We start from the raw sequence: 13485 nt of genomic DNA on the forward strand, positions 1-13485 counted from the left end.
CCCCCCCCCACCCCCTGCTCACCACGCGGTCAATCCCAACGGTCTCCGACCTCCTGCTGATGGCCCCACGCTGGTAGTAGCTTGCTATCTGGAGACAACAACTGGGGCTGTAACGATTTGCACCCTCCCCCCCCTCCCCCCGTGGAATTACGCGGATGAGCACGAAATGCGTTTTCGAAGCCAGAATGTGCCGCTTTGTTTAATTTTTTGTTACATCGCTCCATGGTGTCGCGACCCTCGAGGCCGCAGGGATCACCTGAACCAATTCCAAACGAAACTGAATGAATGCATAATTTGAAACCTTAAAAGCGCACGTGACTCTATGAATATATCGCGAGAGTAAGGATAGATTTAAATCGGTGAATTGACGCCATAGTTACAGGCCTGGTGCCCGCGTTCCTGCCTCACCGCTCCCTGCTGCTGCTGAGCCACTTAACAAAAAGAACACATCTCCGCATTAGAGTCCACTACTTTACAGATTGTGTCATCAACATTCCAAGCAATCGCACAGAGTGACCGATCACAATATTCGCTGTAAGAGACGCAGCTTCGAATAACTTAAAGGGAACACAAGGGCTTTAGCGGTATTAACCGATTCAAGATCCTGCTGACGGAGCTCACAGACACACAGACATCCGTCGATGTGCGTACGACCTCTCTGCAGGCTTTGATTTGTGCAGTCTGTGAGCACCTGTCCAGGCACGGTGGGAGCCTTAGCAGCCGTGCGAATGCTCAATCTCACATCTGCTGTGCAGTGTGGCCTAACAAACGCTGCTCCTTATTTGGGGGGTATCACGAGCAGGGGGAATGGCTGAAGTGGTGGTGATGATGATGATGGTGGTAATGGTTGAAGTGATGGCAGTGTTTGCAGTGGTGGAGCTGGCTATAGCGGTCGTGGTGGTGACGTTGGTCAAAGTGCTCGTGGTGTTGGCGGTGGTAGTGGTAGAAGTGACGGTAGCAGTGGCCAGGTAGTGGTCATGATGGTGGCAGTGGTGGTTGCGATGATGGTGGAGGTAGTCGTGATAGTGGTTATGATGATGGTCGTTCTAATGATGATAACTTCTGGTGATAGTGGCGGTGGGATTGGCAGTGGTGATAGCGGTCTTGGTGGTGGTTGTGGTAATCACAGCAGTGACGGTGGTGATGTAGGGCCGTGGCGGTGAAGGTGGGGGCAGTGGTTAGCAGAAGTTGCGGTCGTGGTCATAGCAGTGGTGGTGGCGATGTTGGTGTCGGTGGCAGTGATGTTGGCAGTGATGTTGTGGTTGTAGCGGTTAGCGCGCTGCACTACGAACCCGGCGACCCGAATTCGATCACCGCTCGCGACCATCCACAGTGGCGATCATCTGAACCGGTCCTGGGCCTCCCCTTAGGTCGACTCAGCCTCAAATATGAGTGCCAGCTGCGGTGTGTAAAGACCGCCACTGCAGAGACAAAAGGCGACCGGGCGTGGTGCTGGCCACCCACCCGCTCGTGTGCCGTGGTCGGCCTTCGTTGGTGCTAGCGAAAGTTTGCCGGTGACGGGCCATTGTTTTTTTTTTGCATTTACTTACGCCGGACACTTGGACAGCTCGTTGGGCACAGAGCGCCCCTCGAAAAGGGCATGGCAGTGTGTTCAGCCCTCCGTGCCAGCGTGCCGCCGGCGTATATCGGAGCTGCCGATCATGCGCATGTGTTGTGCCGCTCGCGATAAACAGACCCCCGGCCGTGAAACAGAGCAGCTGTATGGGCCACCGGCGAGACCGAAACCCAACTCCTGGAGAAAAAGAAACGAGAGAGCTGTTTAAAGCACAAATTAAATTTGGAATGCATGGATTATGCATCAACACCAATGTTTTGCATTCCTCCCCCTGATTTATGCAACTTACTCACGTTAGCCGACTCGCTTTTTTTGGGTCAGGTAAAATAAGGACCTCATTTTTTTCAAGGCCAAAACGTAATACGTAAATAAATAATCTAATTTCGTGACTTTTATCAACCAATTTTTTTCCTCTCCACCCCCCTCCAAAAATATAACTTATGCGAGGTGTATATTCCAGGCTCGTTGCTCTTCGGCAGAAGCCACGGGTCGTTGAATCTCGCGTCTTGTGCTCACTGACACGCTCAAGCTAATATTTTGCTCTAGAAGTAAATGCTTGTTAACCCAGAGGTCCGGTCACTCCCGAGCCATTTCGTTTCTCCGCATGGGTATGCCTGTTCAATAAACGAATTGATGAAAATAATTCAGCCCATAAACTGGCACGAAGTTCTTTTTTTTGTTATAACTCTGCAGACAGCGTTTGTTTTTGTGGTGTGTGTGTGTGGTGGTAAGCGCGCTGTGCTACGAACCCGGCGACCCGAGTTCGATTCCCGCTCACAGCCAACAACAGCGACGAATATCTGAAGCGGTCTTGGGCCTCCCCTAAGTCGGCTCAGCCTCAAAATGAGTACCAGGTGCAGTGTGTAAACATCGCCACTAAGAAGACAAAGGTGGCCGGGCGTGGTGGCCACCCACCCCTCGTGTGCTGTGCTGACCTTTATAGGTGCTACTCGCTAACAGCAGCCTCAAAAAAGTGTTAAGGCTCTACGGGGGATGTTTGTCTTTGTTTGTGACCTCAAACATATCGGTGGCCATGGCTTCTTCATCGCTGGCAGGTCTAGGGCATGTGGCCTGTGTGCGGTAATGACAGAAAATGGAGATAATTAAACTTCTTGAGTGCAATTTACATGCCTAGGCTTTTGTGTTTTTTTTTGCCATCCGTAGCCTTCGCCGTCCACAATAATTGTCGCAAGTTCGTTCCAGGAAGCCTTCAAATAAATTCAAGCCACACCGCCGTCTCGTCCAAATTCACTGCACATTATGTTGTTGGAGCAGATTAAATTCGCACAGAAGTGCACTTTAATAGAGTTGCCTTCGAGATGACGGGCAAGCGTGAAAGAATAACAAAGCCACAAACTGCATACATGTCTGATTGCGACGAGAGAGAAACTATTTTTGCAAATTCCAATGCAGAAATAATGGCTTGCGTAGTGTTCGCCTCCTGCTAATGTAGAATTCCCCTGGCTGAGCGCACTGGCGACTGGGACACCTGTGGAAAAAAGAGCTTCATAGCTCATCGGATTTCTCAAGGATAAATAAAGATTCTGATTCTAATTGGCTACGCGCAAGAGTCACGGTCGCTTAACTAACCCCACTAAGGCGCCCGCTTCCCTGCTCCCCGCCTTCCTGCTCCCTTCCCTCTCGCTTCGCGGGACGCTCCCCACCCTCCGCCTCTGCCGCACCACTGCTGTGCGCCACCTCCCGCTCCACCCCAGCCCGCCCGCTCCACCCCAGCCCGCCCGCTCCACCCCAGCCCGCCCGCCCGCTCCACCCCAGCCCGCCCGCTCCCAGACAGCTGCGGCGACGAGGTTTGGCGCTCCGTCGCGTGCAGCCTCTCCTCGCCCGCCGTTAGCTCAGAGCGCACGCGATGCGGCCGTAGCCACCAGGGTCCCGGGGGGCCGCCGGCATCACTCACGGGTGCCGCCCGCCCCCCCCCGGGGCCCGACACTCTGGCGGCGGCGGCGGAGCAGCGAGAGGACGAGAGGGAGCGAGAGGGAGCGAGAGGACGTTCGCCTTGCTGGACGGCGCCTCCACCGCCACCACCGCCGGGTTCCCGCGGCGCTGTGACGCCGGCGGAGAACGGCGCCCTGCGGAGGGCGACGCACGGTTAGGGAGTCTAAGTGGGTTTGGGGCGGGGGGGTGACAGGCGTCAACCAGTAAGTGCTCTTGCTTGGCTTTCCGCAATGCCGATTAGCCGCGGTTAAGCCAAGCGGGTGGAACTGTCGCGCGGCACGCGAGGTTGTTGCTGTTGCTGCAGCTGCTGCACGAGAGACTCGTGGGGATACAAGCTGGCCGGCAGGTGGCAGCGTAGCGAGTGGCGTGATGCTCGAGATCTTCATCAAATAACCCTGCGTGGCCTCGATGGGTGGAGGGGCGGGGGGGTGATGTTTCTGGAAATGACCATTTCTTCAAAGCGCACGCGGTGGAAGGATATTGAAAAGCAATGTGCCATACATTTCGGTGAAGTACAGCAAGTAGGTTGTTGACTCCACCGTGCCGAATTTTTGATCGTGTCCCTCCAGCGACACAGTCCAGTTGACACAGGCCCTGCTGCAAGGGGATTGAATGGCCTCCCTCCCCGACCCCTTCCTGTTTAATTTCCTCTACGCAGCTTGGTAGCTCGGTGGCCGTGGGGTCTCGGTGCAGTTGCACCGCCTGCACACTCACGAGTTACGTAACAACGTGTGTCAAGGCATGGACGTGTCCCGAGTGTCCTCACACCCCCCCCCCCCCCCCCCCCAACGTGCGCAACACTCTCGATCACACATTTGCCAAACATTCCAACGTAGGACCCTCCTGTAAAAGAGTTGTTGAGACTCAATGAGGCCTTTCCGGATAAAGTGCATTATATAACTCAGCCACGGTCTGAACTTTGGGCCAATGGTTCGTGCTTAGCGACACAGTTGAGCCACCTGCATTCACAAACATGAGCTCTTTGTGTGCTGACGTCACTCATGCGCCTCACAGAAACACATTTAGGCTGGTTAATTGTTTCTTGTGCGAACTTATGTAAAAGCATTTGTTCGTAAACGTTACTAAGCATGTGGGTGGAACAGTGGTCCAGGCACCGTGCTGTGAACGCGATTCTCGATCACGGCTAACATCAGTGGCGAGTGATATTTGAATTGGTCCTGGGCCCCACCCTCACTCAGCAACCCGCAGTGACCAGTGTGGTGAAGTATGGTCAAGCAACTCCCACGCCCCCAACACTGCATGGGGAAGGCATTAATGCAGCAGTGGATTGAGAAAGGGCTGCAAATCACAATGTTATTATTATGATCATCATAATAATACTAGAAAATATAAATGTAAAGCGTTCCAAAGAAATGTGATAACGGGAAAACTACTTAGAAAAACCCAACTTTTTTTTCCCTTAAATCTTACGGGTATTTTTTTTTGAGGCACCGAAAGATAAAACCATGAAGCCACAACCTTCTTTACTCTCTCAGTGCTCAGACGAAGGGCCCACAGTCTGGAATTGGGAAAGGCCTTAAATACGTATCAAATAAACAATTGTGTATAAACGAAGGTGCATAAACTCAACCAGTCAAAAGACATCACGAAAATATGCATACTGGGAAGAAATTACACTCATATTTGTTTGAGGTAATATTCGTCTTTGGCGCGAATGACAAAATGCATTTGAAAAATTAACCCCTCGTGTCTATTGGCTGACTGAGGTGTCCAACGTTTCAAGAAATGAGAAGAAATATGAATAAGGGCTTCTGCAAGCATATACTTAGGGCATTAGCTGTAACGATGTCAACAGTAATTTCTGAAGAATTTAGTTAACGAGTCCCATGGCTTCTCGAATTGTAAAAGCCCTCTCCGCGGGGAGAAAGAAACCAATAATTCACAACTTACTTTTCGTACGCAGTGCGTGAACGCTTCGCAGTTCAAATTTCCTCCGTTTAAAAATGCATTATATATGTCTCGTGTCAGCTGCAAGCATCCAGCAAACATCACGATTTTAAATTATAACATTACACACACACGCGCGCACGCAACCGGGGTATTTATTTTTTCCACACAAAGTCAGAGTTGTCATTTCACAAAAAAGCAAGAACAACAACAACAACAATAGAGACACGTGTTTTTTTTTCAACGGCTATTGATTTTAATTCCAGGGCGTTAATTATCGCAAAATAGCACGGGTCTCACATGGATTATAAACAAACAAAAAATAATTTAGTCAGCGCCGTCCGCCCGCTCGCCGACGTGGTGAGCCGATGCCCGCTGATGTATTTATCGTAGCGCGTGTGACCCAGCCAGGGTAATGGGAGGCTGGCTGGAAGGGGGGGGGGGCAGTCCCCCTGGGGAAATAAGTGCTGTCTGCGAGCGCTAACAGCGCTGGCGAGCAATGTGTACCCCCTCTGTTCCCTCGCCTTCGATTCAGAAAAGCCAACATTTTCTCCGCGGTGGGGTTTTTTTTTCGCTCCTCCCTCCTCCTCATCCTCGTTGCGTCGCATTCAAAAACCACTTTGAATTTTTTCGCGAATTCTAAAAAGGCGGAATTCAAGTTCTTTCTCCAGCCGGAGGAGCAATGCAACAGCCGTGAGTAAATCAGTGCGCGCATTTTGTACCGCGGTTCTGCTATGAGGCAGCGTTAATGACGAAAGATTTTTGCGGGCCCGTATAATTAAACAGTTAAGTGCAGGAGGACTCCTCTTATTTGGGGGGGGGGATGTCATTTTCCATGGGGGTTGTATTCCATTTATTCTCATTAAAAAATGCGGGTAATAGGATTAAATTAACGATCCATTTCTCATCCGCAAAGTAATCCGCACATCATAGAAAGCCGTTCTTAACTGAAGGAAATACCCCATGTAATTGAAGTATTTGCATATCAAGATGGTATCACCATTCGTCCGTACAGAATGTGCACAAGGCTGGAAGTGTCATATTGACATGCAAAGCATGCTGGGATTCCTGTTTCATCATGCTGTTGAAGACACCGTTTGCCATACGTATTAATTACAAACTCCTTTTGCAGACTGAAGAAATATTTTGCCATTAACACTGCCTCATAAAATAAGACAATATATCAAGCACATGTTTTGGGCAATTGGTCTTTCTTAAGAGCAGATAGAAAGCGCAGCCAAGGATACTTTGACCGATTTCGGTTAGGAGAGTACATGTCCACAGCACGGTGCCTTGAAAACACTGAGCAATAGGAGTGACACAAAAGTTTGGAGACAGCCGAGTTCTACGTATGGATAAACAAACAATGTGCACGTCATTTAGACGTGACAGTCCGTCCTATCCCTCCGGACGTGACGTACGTATTTCATTTAGCCACGGGGGCCTATGCAAACCAAACCCAATAAGCATTAAATCAGGAAGGTTTATAGCCGCGATTTATTGAAAATCTCAGTATGTCATTTTAGGTTAAGGATATCAGTTGCTCGCAGGCAATAGCTGTTGGGGCAAGACCATAACTTTTTTTTACCAACAAGAAATTTGTGATTGTAAATAACTGACGAATCATTCATGCATTTTAACAATCCGGTGTTATGTAACTGTTTTCAGCCGAACATAGAGTGGAAACTCATCCATTGCAGTCATCTAAACTTGTCACATCTCAGAAGCTAAGCAAGGTGGGGTTTTGTTAGTACTAATATTTCAGACTTACCCATGCTGTAGACGTGGGATGTGAGGTGGCCGGTGAGCAATCGATTATTATATCCATTCGTGCGGAGTTTTGAGTGTTACCCCCGCGCCCCCCGTATGCATGGTGGCTTTTTGTGAAGTTTTTTCACAAGCTAAATGATCAGTAATGGCATTGGTCAAACATCCAAATGCAGGACCCTCCTGAGAGCAAATTGAGACTCAATGAAACGCTCCCTTGGTTAATAATAACGGGGTAGATTCGTTGTTGTTCGAAGGAGCCGCTTCAAAAAAATATATGGATGTCGCACGAATTACGGCATTCACACGAGTTTTCATGAGTATTTGTCGATTTCGACGAATAAACCAAACTCAGAAGATGTTTCGTTCCACGACTGCAGAGGAGTTCGCGGCTGCACTACGGAGCTCTCTCTCTCTCTGCTGTTTTCGGGTGACACCGCGTCTTGTTCGACGTTTCGCTTTGCGTTCTGGGGGATTCTTCAGGAACTGAATCAGAAGCTCCCAGCAATGTGGAGCGACGCGTCGAAACATCCTGCTAAAACGGCACGGTGCAACCCGTCAAACGCCCATCGGGGAGGCCTATTGCTTTTTTATTTCATCACAAACCAATTCCCCTCTTCAGAAATGTCCATCGTTATTGTTTGGCACCGAACCCATCCTGCCAGCTCGCTTGGCTCCCCTGCTGTGGTCATGGTCACCGACCTCCGCAGCTTGGCGAACTTTGGGGTAGACTGAGCAGCAGTCGTGGGAGAAGGAGGTTCACCCTCCCCACCAGCTATATCTACGGACTGGCTGGGAGGTCGGAGCGAGTGGACTTATTTCGACCGGTAACAAATATCACCGATCGATTGACATTGATTCTCGGAGGCTCGCGACACTCGCATTGAATCGCGTGCTGCGAGAATAATCATTGCGAGATTTCTCGTGCGTTTTACGCAACGGGGTTCGCGTGACACCGGCATCTACTGGAGGCTGCTATATTATTTACTTTGCTTTAAAAAAACTCGACTCGTGCACTGAATCGCAAGCCTGAATCACGGCAAAGCACCAAATTGCCCGGGGGATGATGAATCCCTACACACAGAGTAACAAGCATATCCTATTATGAACACAAATATTTTAACCGACCCATTATTTACTTTAGTACATTGCAAATGTGTTATTCGAAGTTTATAAATGTTAGAAACACTGGAAGCCAAGGATTAAATTCCACGATCGCTGGTGTTCTCACGTAACCACCGCATGTCCTATCACCTCGGCGACAGTGCCTCTATGCAACGCTCATCAAACGCTGGTGGGCCCTCATCTGTGTGGGCGGCACAGAACCGCAAGCATTGCCAAGGACGCAACCCATGCTGTGGATCCACGTCGCTCGTAAACTTACACCGTTATGGTTATATATATTTAATATATATAAAATATATAATTGTATATATTTATGAAATTTGTTGTGTGCGTGGCCGGGCAAAAAACTGTTTTCCACCTTTGTTGAGGAGTAGATTGTCTTTATCTCAATAATGTCAGTCTCCTTTCAATTCTTCCTGTTTCTGAACGCAGACGACGGCTCCAAACCCACGCCCACGCAGGAGCCACATTTCGGCGATGACGACGGTGAGGTTCTGAGGATGGGGGGGGGTCGGCGGCGGGGGGTGCATTCAGGGCAAGGGAGAGACTGCAACACGAATGATCAACTCTTTCCCGTTCCGGTGCCGTACGCGTACGTCATCGGAACGAAATCCGAATGAAAAAGGCCACGCGGGAGGGCGTGCGGCATAGTTCGGCGCCAGCTCTCGTAGAGTGCGCGCGTTTGTCGCTACGGTTCTCTGCGGTGAGGACAGTGTCTTTTAAAACAGCGGCGGTCCGCCTCCAAATCAAATGAACGCTGAACTGCTTGCGCGTTCCACCCTGCAACTTGCAGACCTTTCGGAACGGGAGAGGGTTAATGAAGTGGCAATGAATGAGAATTTTGGTGTTACTTAAAAGAACGAATTCACCGATAATGAGGCGAGTCAACTCTCAGCCATTGATTGTAACGTTTTAAAAAAATTGCCCTTGTTCAGCACAGAGCGGGTGGCCGACCAGACTAGGGGCCACTCTTCGAAGTGGTTAGAGCACTGCGTTATAAACCCAGAGGTCTTCATCCAGCAGTGGATTGCAAATAATCAAGTAACGCGTTGCACACTGTGTGTCTTTCCTTTTAGAAGCCATATAGGGTGGCGTTTACAATGGCGACTTGTATTTGGTCAACGCTGCACTCCCAGCGCAGTTCTTATTTTATTGGAAAGTTATCCACATTGTCTTGAGTCATTGCACTGCGAATTAAGTGAAACAGAGTCCAAGCTATCATGTTGGTTTCCAAGTGACCGTTAAAGAGGTTATTTTCCTTGGGCAGGGTTTGTGAGTGCATATGTGCGCATTCGTGTGTGTGTGTGTGTGTGTGCGCGTCTTTGTTTTTGTGCGCGAGTAGCGGAACGGCGCCACAGATGTTAGCGCACCGGGCTGTGAAACCCAGCGACCCGAGTTCGATTCTCTCTCGTGACCAATATCCATTGACGATTATCGGGACCGGTGCTTGGTCTTCCCTAGGTTGACTCAGCACTAAATGAGTACCTGGTGTGGTGTGTGTAAACATCAGCACTGGGGAGACAAAGGAGGCTGGGAGTGGTGCTCCTTACCCACTCCCTCGTGCGCTGGGCCAGCCTTCATAGGTGCTCGCTAACGGCACTTTCCTCAACAGCCCGCGTGGCCTACACGGGGCGCTCTTTGTGCGAGCGGTGTGGCAGTTAGCGCACCGCGCCGTGAAGCCGGCCACCTGAGTTGGATTCCCGAATATTTTAACTGGTGCCCTCGGTCGACTCAGCCTTAAATGAGTGGGGTACCTGGTGTTTGGCCACCAACCTCCGCCACCTCACCACCGCCAGGAAACATGCAACGTTGGGCCAACATCGGTTGACGTTGGGCCAACATTGCATGTTTACTCGTGTGGCGGGATGGCCTACAGAGGTGCTCGCCAACAGCACTTGCCCTAACAAGGCTATACTAGGGACATCTTTGTCTCGGCGTGTAAATGCCTCGTTTGATAGTTCATCAACATTCACAAACAAATCTCCAAAGTTCACATTGGGATCATCAAGAATCCGATGCAAATCCTCTGGGAATTATTTATACTCCTGAGTGCAGCGTTTGTTCCCTACCTTCTTGCCTTTTAGAATGTTTGTTTTGTTTATCTTGGCTAAAGACGAGGATAACTAGCTATTTTTTTTTTCGTCACCAATGTCATTTTAGTTTTATTCTAATGGATTTTTAACAGCATATGTTTCCAATATATTTCGCCAGAATTTACTCTCCGATGCATTAGTTTACTAGGAAACGAAGATACTTTTGTTATTTTGCTGTACGTAAACCAAAGGAAGATGCCCGCTGAAATCCGAAGCTTTTAAGAGTCACGCGACACCCATTTACGGAATGACGTGTAAATCACATGCAGCGGCTGCGGCGTTTTAAAACCGCACTCGCTGCACAAATATTTTTTGTACGCCCGTCGCGTCGGGAGTGTGCGGCTGCGGCGACGAACTCACGTTCCCTGATGGCCGTGTCTCTTTTTCAGACATAATAAACGCTCCCACCTTGTGGAGCAAGCAGCTGTCGAGTGCACGCGACGGACGGTCCAACGGATCCTCTTCCAGGCATCCCGGTAACACGGACAGTGACGCTCACACCAAACGCCAACACAGAGGCGAGGAGCCCTGCCCCTACCCCACCCACCGTTTAGCCTCATGAGCTACGAGCGTTGCTAATGCCTCGTTTTCCACCGCACAACCGAGCCGCGCCAGGCCCGTGCCGAGCTGCGCCCAGCGCAGCTCGGGAGGCTCCGGTGGTTGTTTTTCCCACTGCGGCAGTCGAGGCGTGCCGGCGACGAGACGCGCGACACGCCGTGCGACACGCCGTGCGGAAGGGACACGGCGGTGCCCCGGGTCCCTCGCAACGTTACCGACTGCCGTCGCGTGCCATTCGCCAGTCGAGGTGCGGCGCGTAGGCGGCACGGCGACACGCGGGGTACCGAGTGACATCTCACGCGATGCGCGCATCATTGGGCCCCGCCCCTGGCCCTGCTTGGCCCACAGCCAGATTCAGACGTCTTCTTGTGAGGCTTGGCACGGCAAATAGCCGGTGGGATAAGGCGTCCATACCGCGACGGCCCCGCGCTAGCTCGACTCGCATGTGCCAGTGCAAAGGAGGTATCGACGTCGGCACGGCGCACAGCAGAGAGCAGCGATGTGACCAAGTCTCTCTCTATATATAATATATATTAATTACTTCCCCCGTCATACACAGCATTAGAGCAATGCCGGATCAATAATGTATCCCCCCCCCCCCCCCAACCCTGCATATAGAGTGAAGTGGCTGAGCTTCAGATAGTGGTATGAGGGCAGTGAGCTGGATCCCAACACACGTCTATGAGCTGCGTTCAGAAGCCCGACCATCGCTTCTGAGAGTAGCGACAGCTCCGGACCGCACCCGACAGTCACTCCCGTCGCTGATGAATGAGCAACGCCGCTGCAGCTCGACGGGGCTGCGTGTCCAGGAGCACGTGAGCCACAACTGGGGAAGGTTGGGAATTCAAACCTGGGTTGGAGGTCAACTGAGCCACATCCCTCTGGGATCAATAAAATGGGTAGTCGGCATCGGTCACCTTGTGCGTCATAGATGGAGAGAGCGGCCTCCAACTGCCATGGGAACGTGGAGCTTCTACCACCGCCTCAGAATTGGCAATAAAGAGAAGCAGTGCACCATTGCCCATTGAAGCAGGGATACGACCTTGACTTATTTTACATTTTGATTTGTACAACGACTGCGCGATGACTTCGGTCGGCCGAGTTCGATTTCCAGTAACGGCCACTGTCAGTGGCAAGTGATATCCGAACTGGTTCTGGGACTCGCCCCGCTTCACCATGCCCGCACTGACCTGCGTGGTGAAGTAGGGTCGTATCACCCCCCACCCCCCAAATATCAGAGGCCTTCATTCAATAGTTTAATGGCAGGTAGGCGCAGCCCTGCAATTACTCTCTCACACCACTGCTGGCAGAAGGGCCTCCACTCTGGGGAGCTCTAGAGAGCTCCCTCTGGAGAGTATTTTTGGCCTTCTCTTCCATGCTGGAATAGGTTGGAGTACTCGCACTTTACCCCACCGCATGCGACCTCATAATCGACAAACTGTGGTGTAAGCATTTATACCGCAGGATGGACTGAGTTGGGGGGGGGGGGGTTGGGAAACGCAGTAGATTTACAAACGGCTGTGACCCGAATTATTTTTTATTTTTTATTTTTTTGTTTTTATTTTAATTTATTCCAACGACAGTTGCGTGGATTCAACACCTTCATTGTGGGCACCGCCGCATGCTGAAACTAAAACTAAACTTTTTTTTTGTATTTTACCAAGTAAGACCCATTGAGCTATGTAGCTATTTTTCAGAAGCGGCCCTGGCCACAAATGATAGCTCAACAAAGTGTGGCATACGTGGTGGAAATGTATACCAGTGGCCAACTAATCTGAACGCACATTTCTCAATGTGGAGGAAAAAACCGGAGGACCCGGAGGAAAATCCACACGACCACGAGGAGAGAGAGAACAAGCAAACTCCAAATATACAGCAGGCGTCAGGATCGGGATCCAACCCAGGACCTCTTGTATACCGGGCGAGGTCGCTAAACATCTTGCGGCTGTGCGCGTCACATCACAGCGAGCGCCATCGCTCAACGAATTGTGTCACGGGGGACGTTGTGCAGGTCGTGCGGTTGCTCTGCCAGGGAGCTGAATTTGCTCGCGCGTGCGTCAGCGGTCATCGACGTTCCGCACGGGCAAAACAAACGCCGGGAGTGCCGTAAACAACGCTGCGGTGAAATATGGGGGCGTGCGACGGGGGACGCCTGCTGCTCCCCAACCGGGGACGAGTTTGTGCAACGCGATGTTTGCTTTCTCTGCTTCGGATGGGGTCCCGTCGTTTCGACGGAGCGCTCTTGACAATAACGTCTGATAAGCGGGTCGGCATTTGTTCACCGAGCCTGACGCTGCTGATGACACCAAGGAGGTTTTTGAAACCTCCTTGGACCCGTCCAGTTTGCTTGCTGTTAAATAAAAAAAACAAATGCTGCTGCTGCTGGATAATATTGGTCTGGAAATTCAGTAGGACAAAGTTCCGCTCAAATATGCATTCAGACCGCAGTACTGGGAGTCACAGGATTTGGCCTCTGGTCTCTACTCCGTGTCCCCCGTGCCAGCC

At 50.9% G+C, this 13485-nt stretch overlaps 1 protein-coding gene across 7 annotated transcripts in view; it reads left to right on the top strand.

Annotated features, from left to right (window-relative positions):
• LOC116943205 (SPARC-related modular calcium-binding protein 1-like) overlaps window positions 1-13485 on the top strand; it is a 65550-nt gene that overhangs the window by 26684 nt on the left and 25381 nt on the right. For 6 of the 7 annotated variants that reach the window (XM_076067710.1, XM_032955871.2, XM_076067709.1 and 3 more), the window contains exons 6-7: window positions 8729-8815; window positions 10812-10898. In XM_076067710.1, the coding sequence (XP_075923825.1) occupies window positions 8729-8815; window positions 10812-10898 (174 nt within the window). The remainder of the gene's footprint in view (window positions 1-8728; window positions 8816-10811; window positions 10899-13485) is intronic. The other variant, XM_032955872.2, reaches the window with a different exon arrangement.

The sequence above is a fragment of the Petromyzon marinus genome, chromosome 17 (genome assembly GCF_048934315.1).
Source record: "Petromyzon marinus isolate PM22_M1 ecotype Great Lakes invasive population chromosome 17, UKy_Petmar_22M1.pri1.0, whole genome shotgun sequence".
Classification (NCBI taxonomy): Eukaryota; Metazoa; Chordata; class Hyperoartia; order Petromyzontiformes; family Petromyzontidae; genus Petromyzon; species Petromyzon marinus.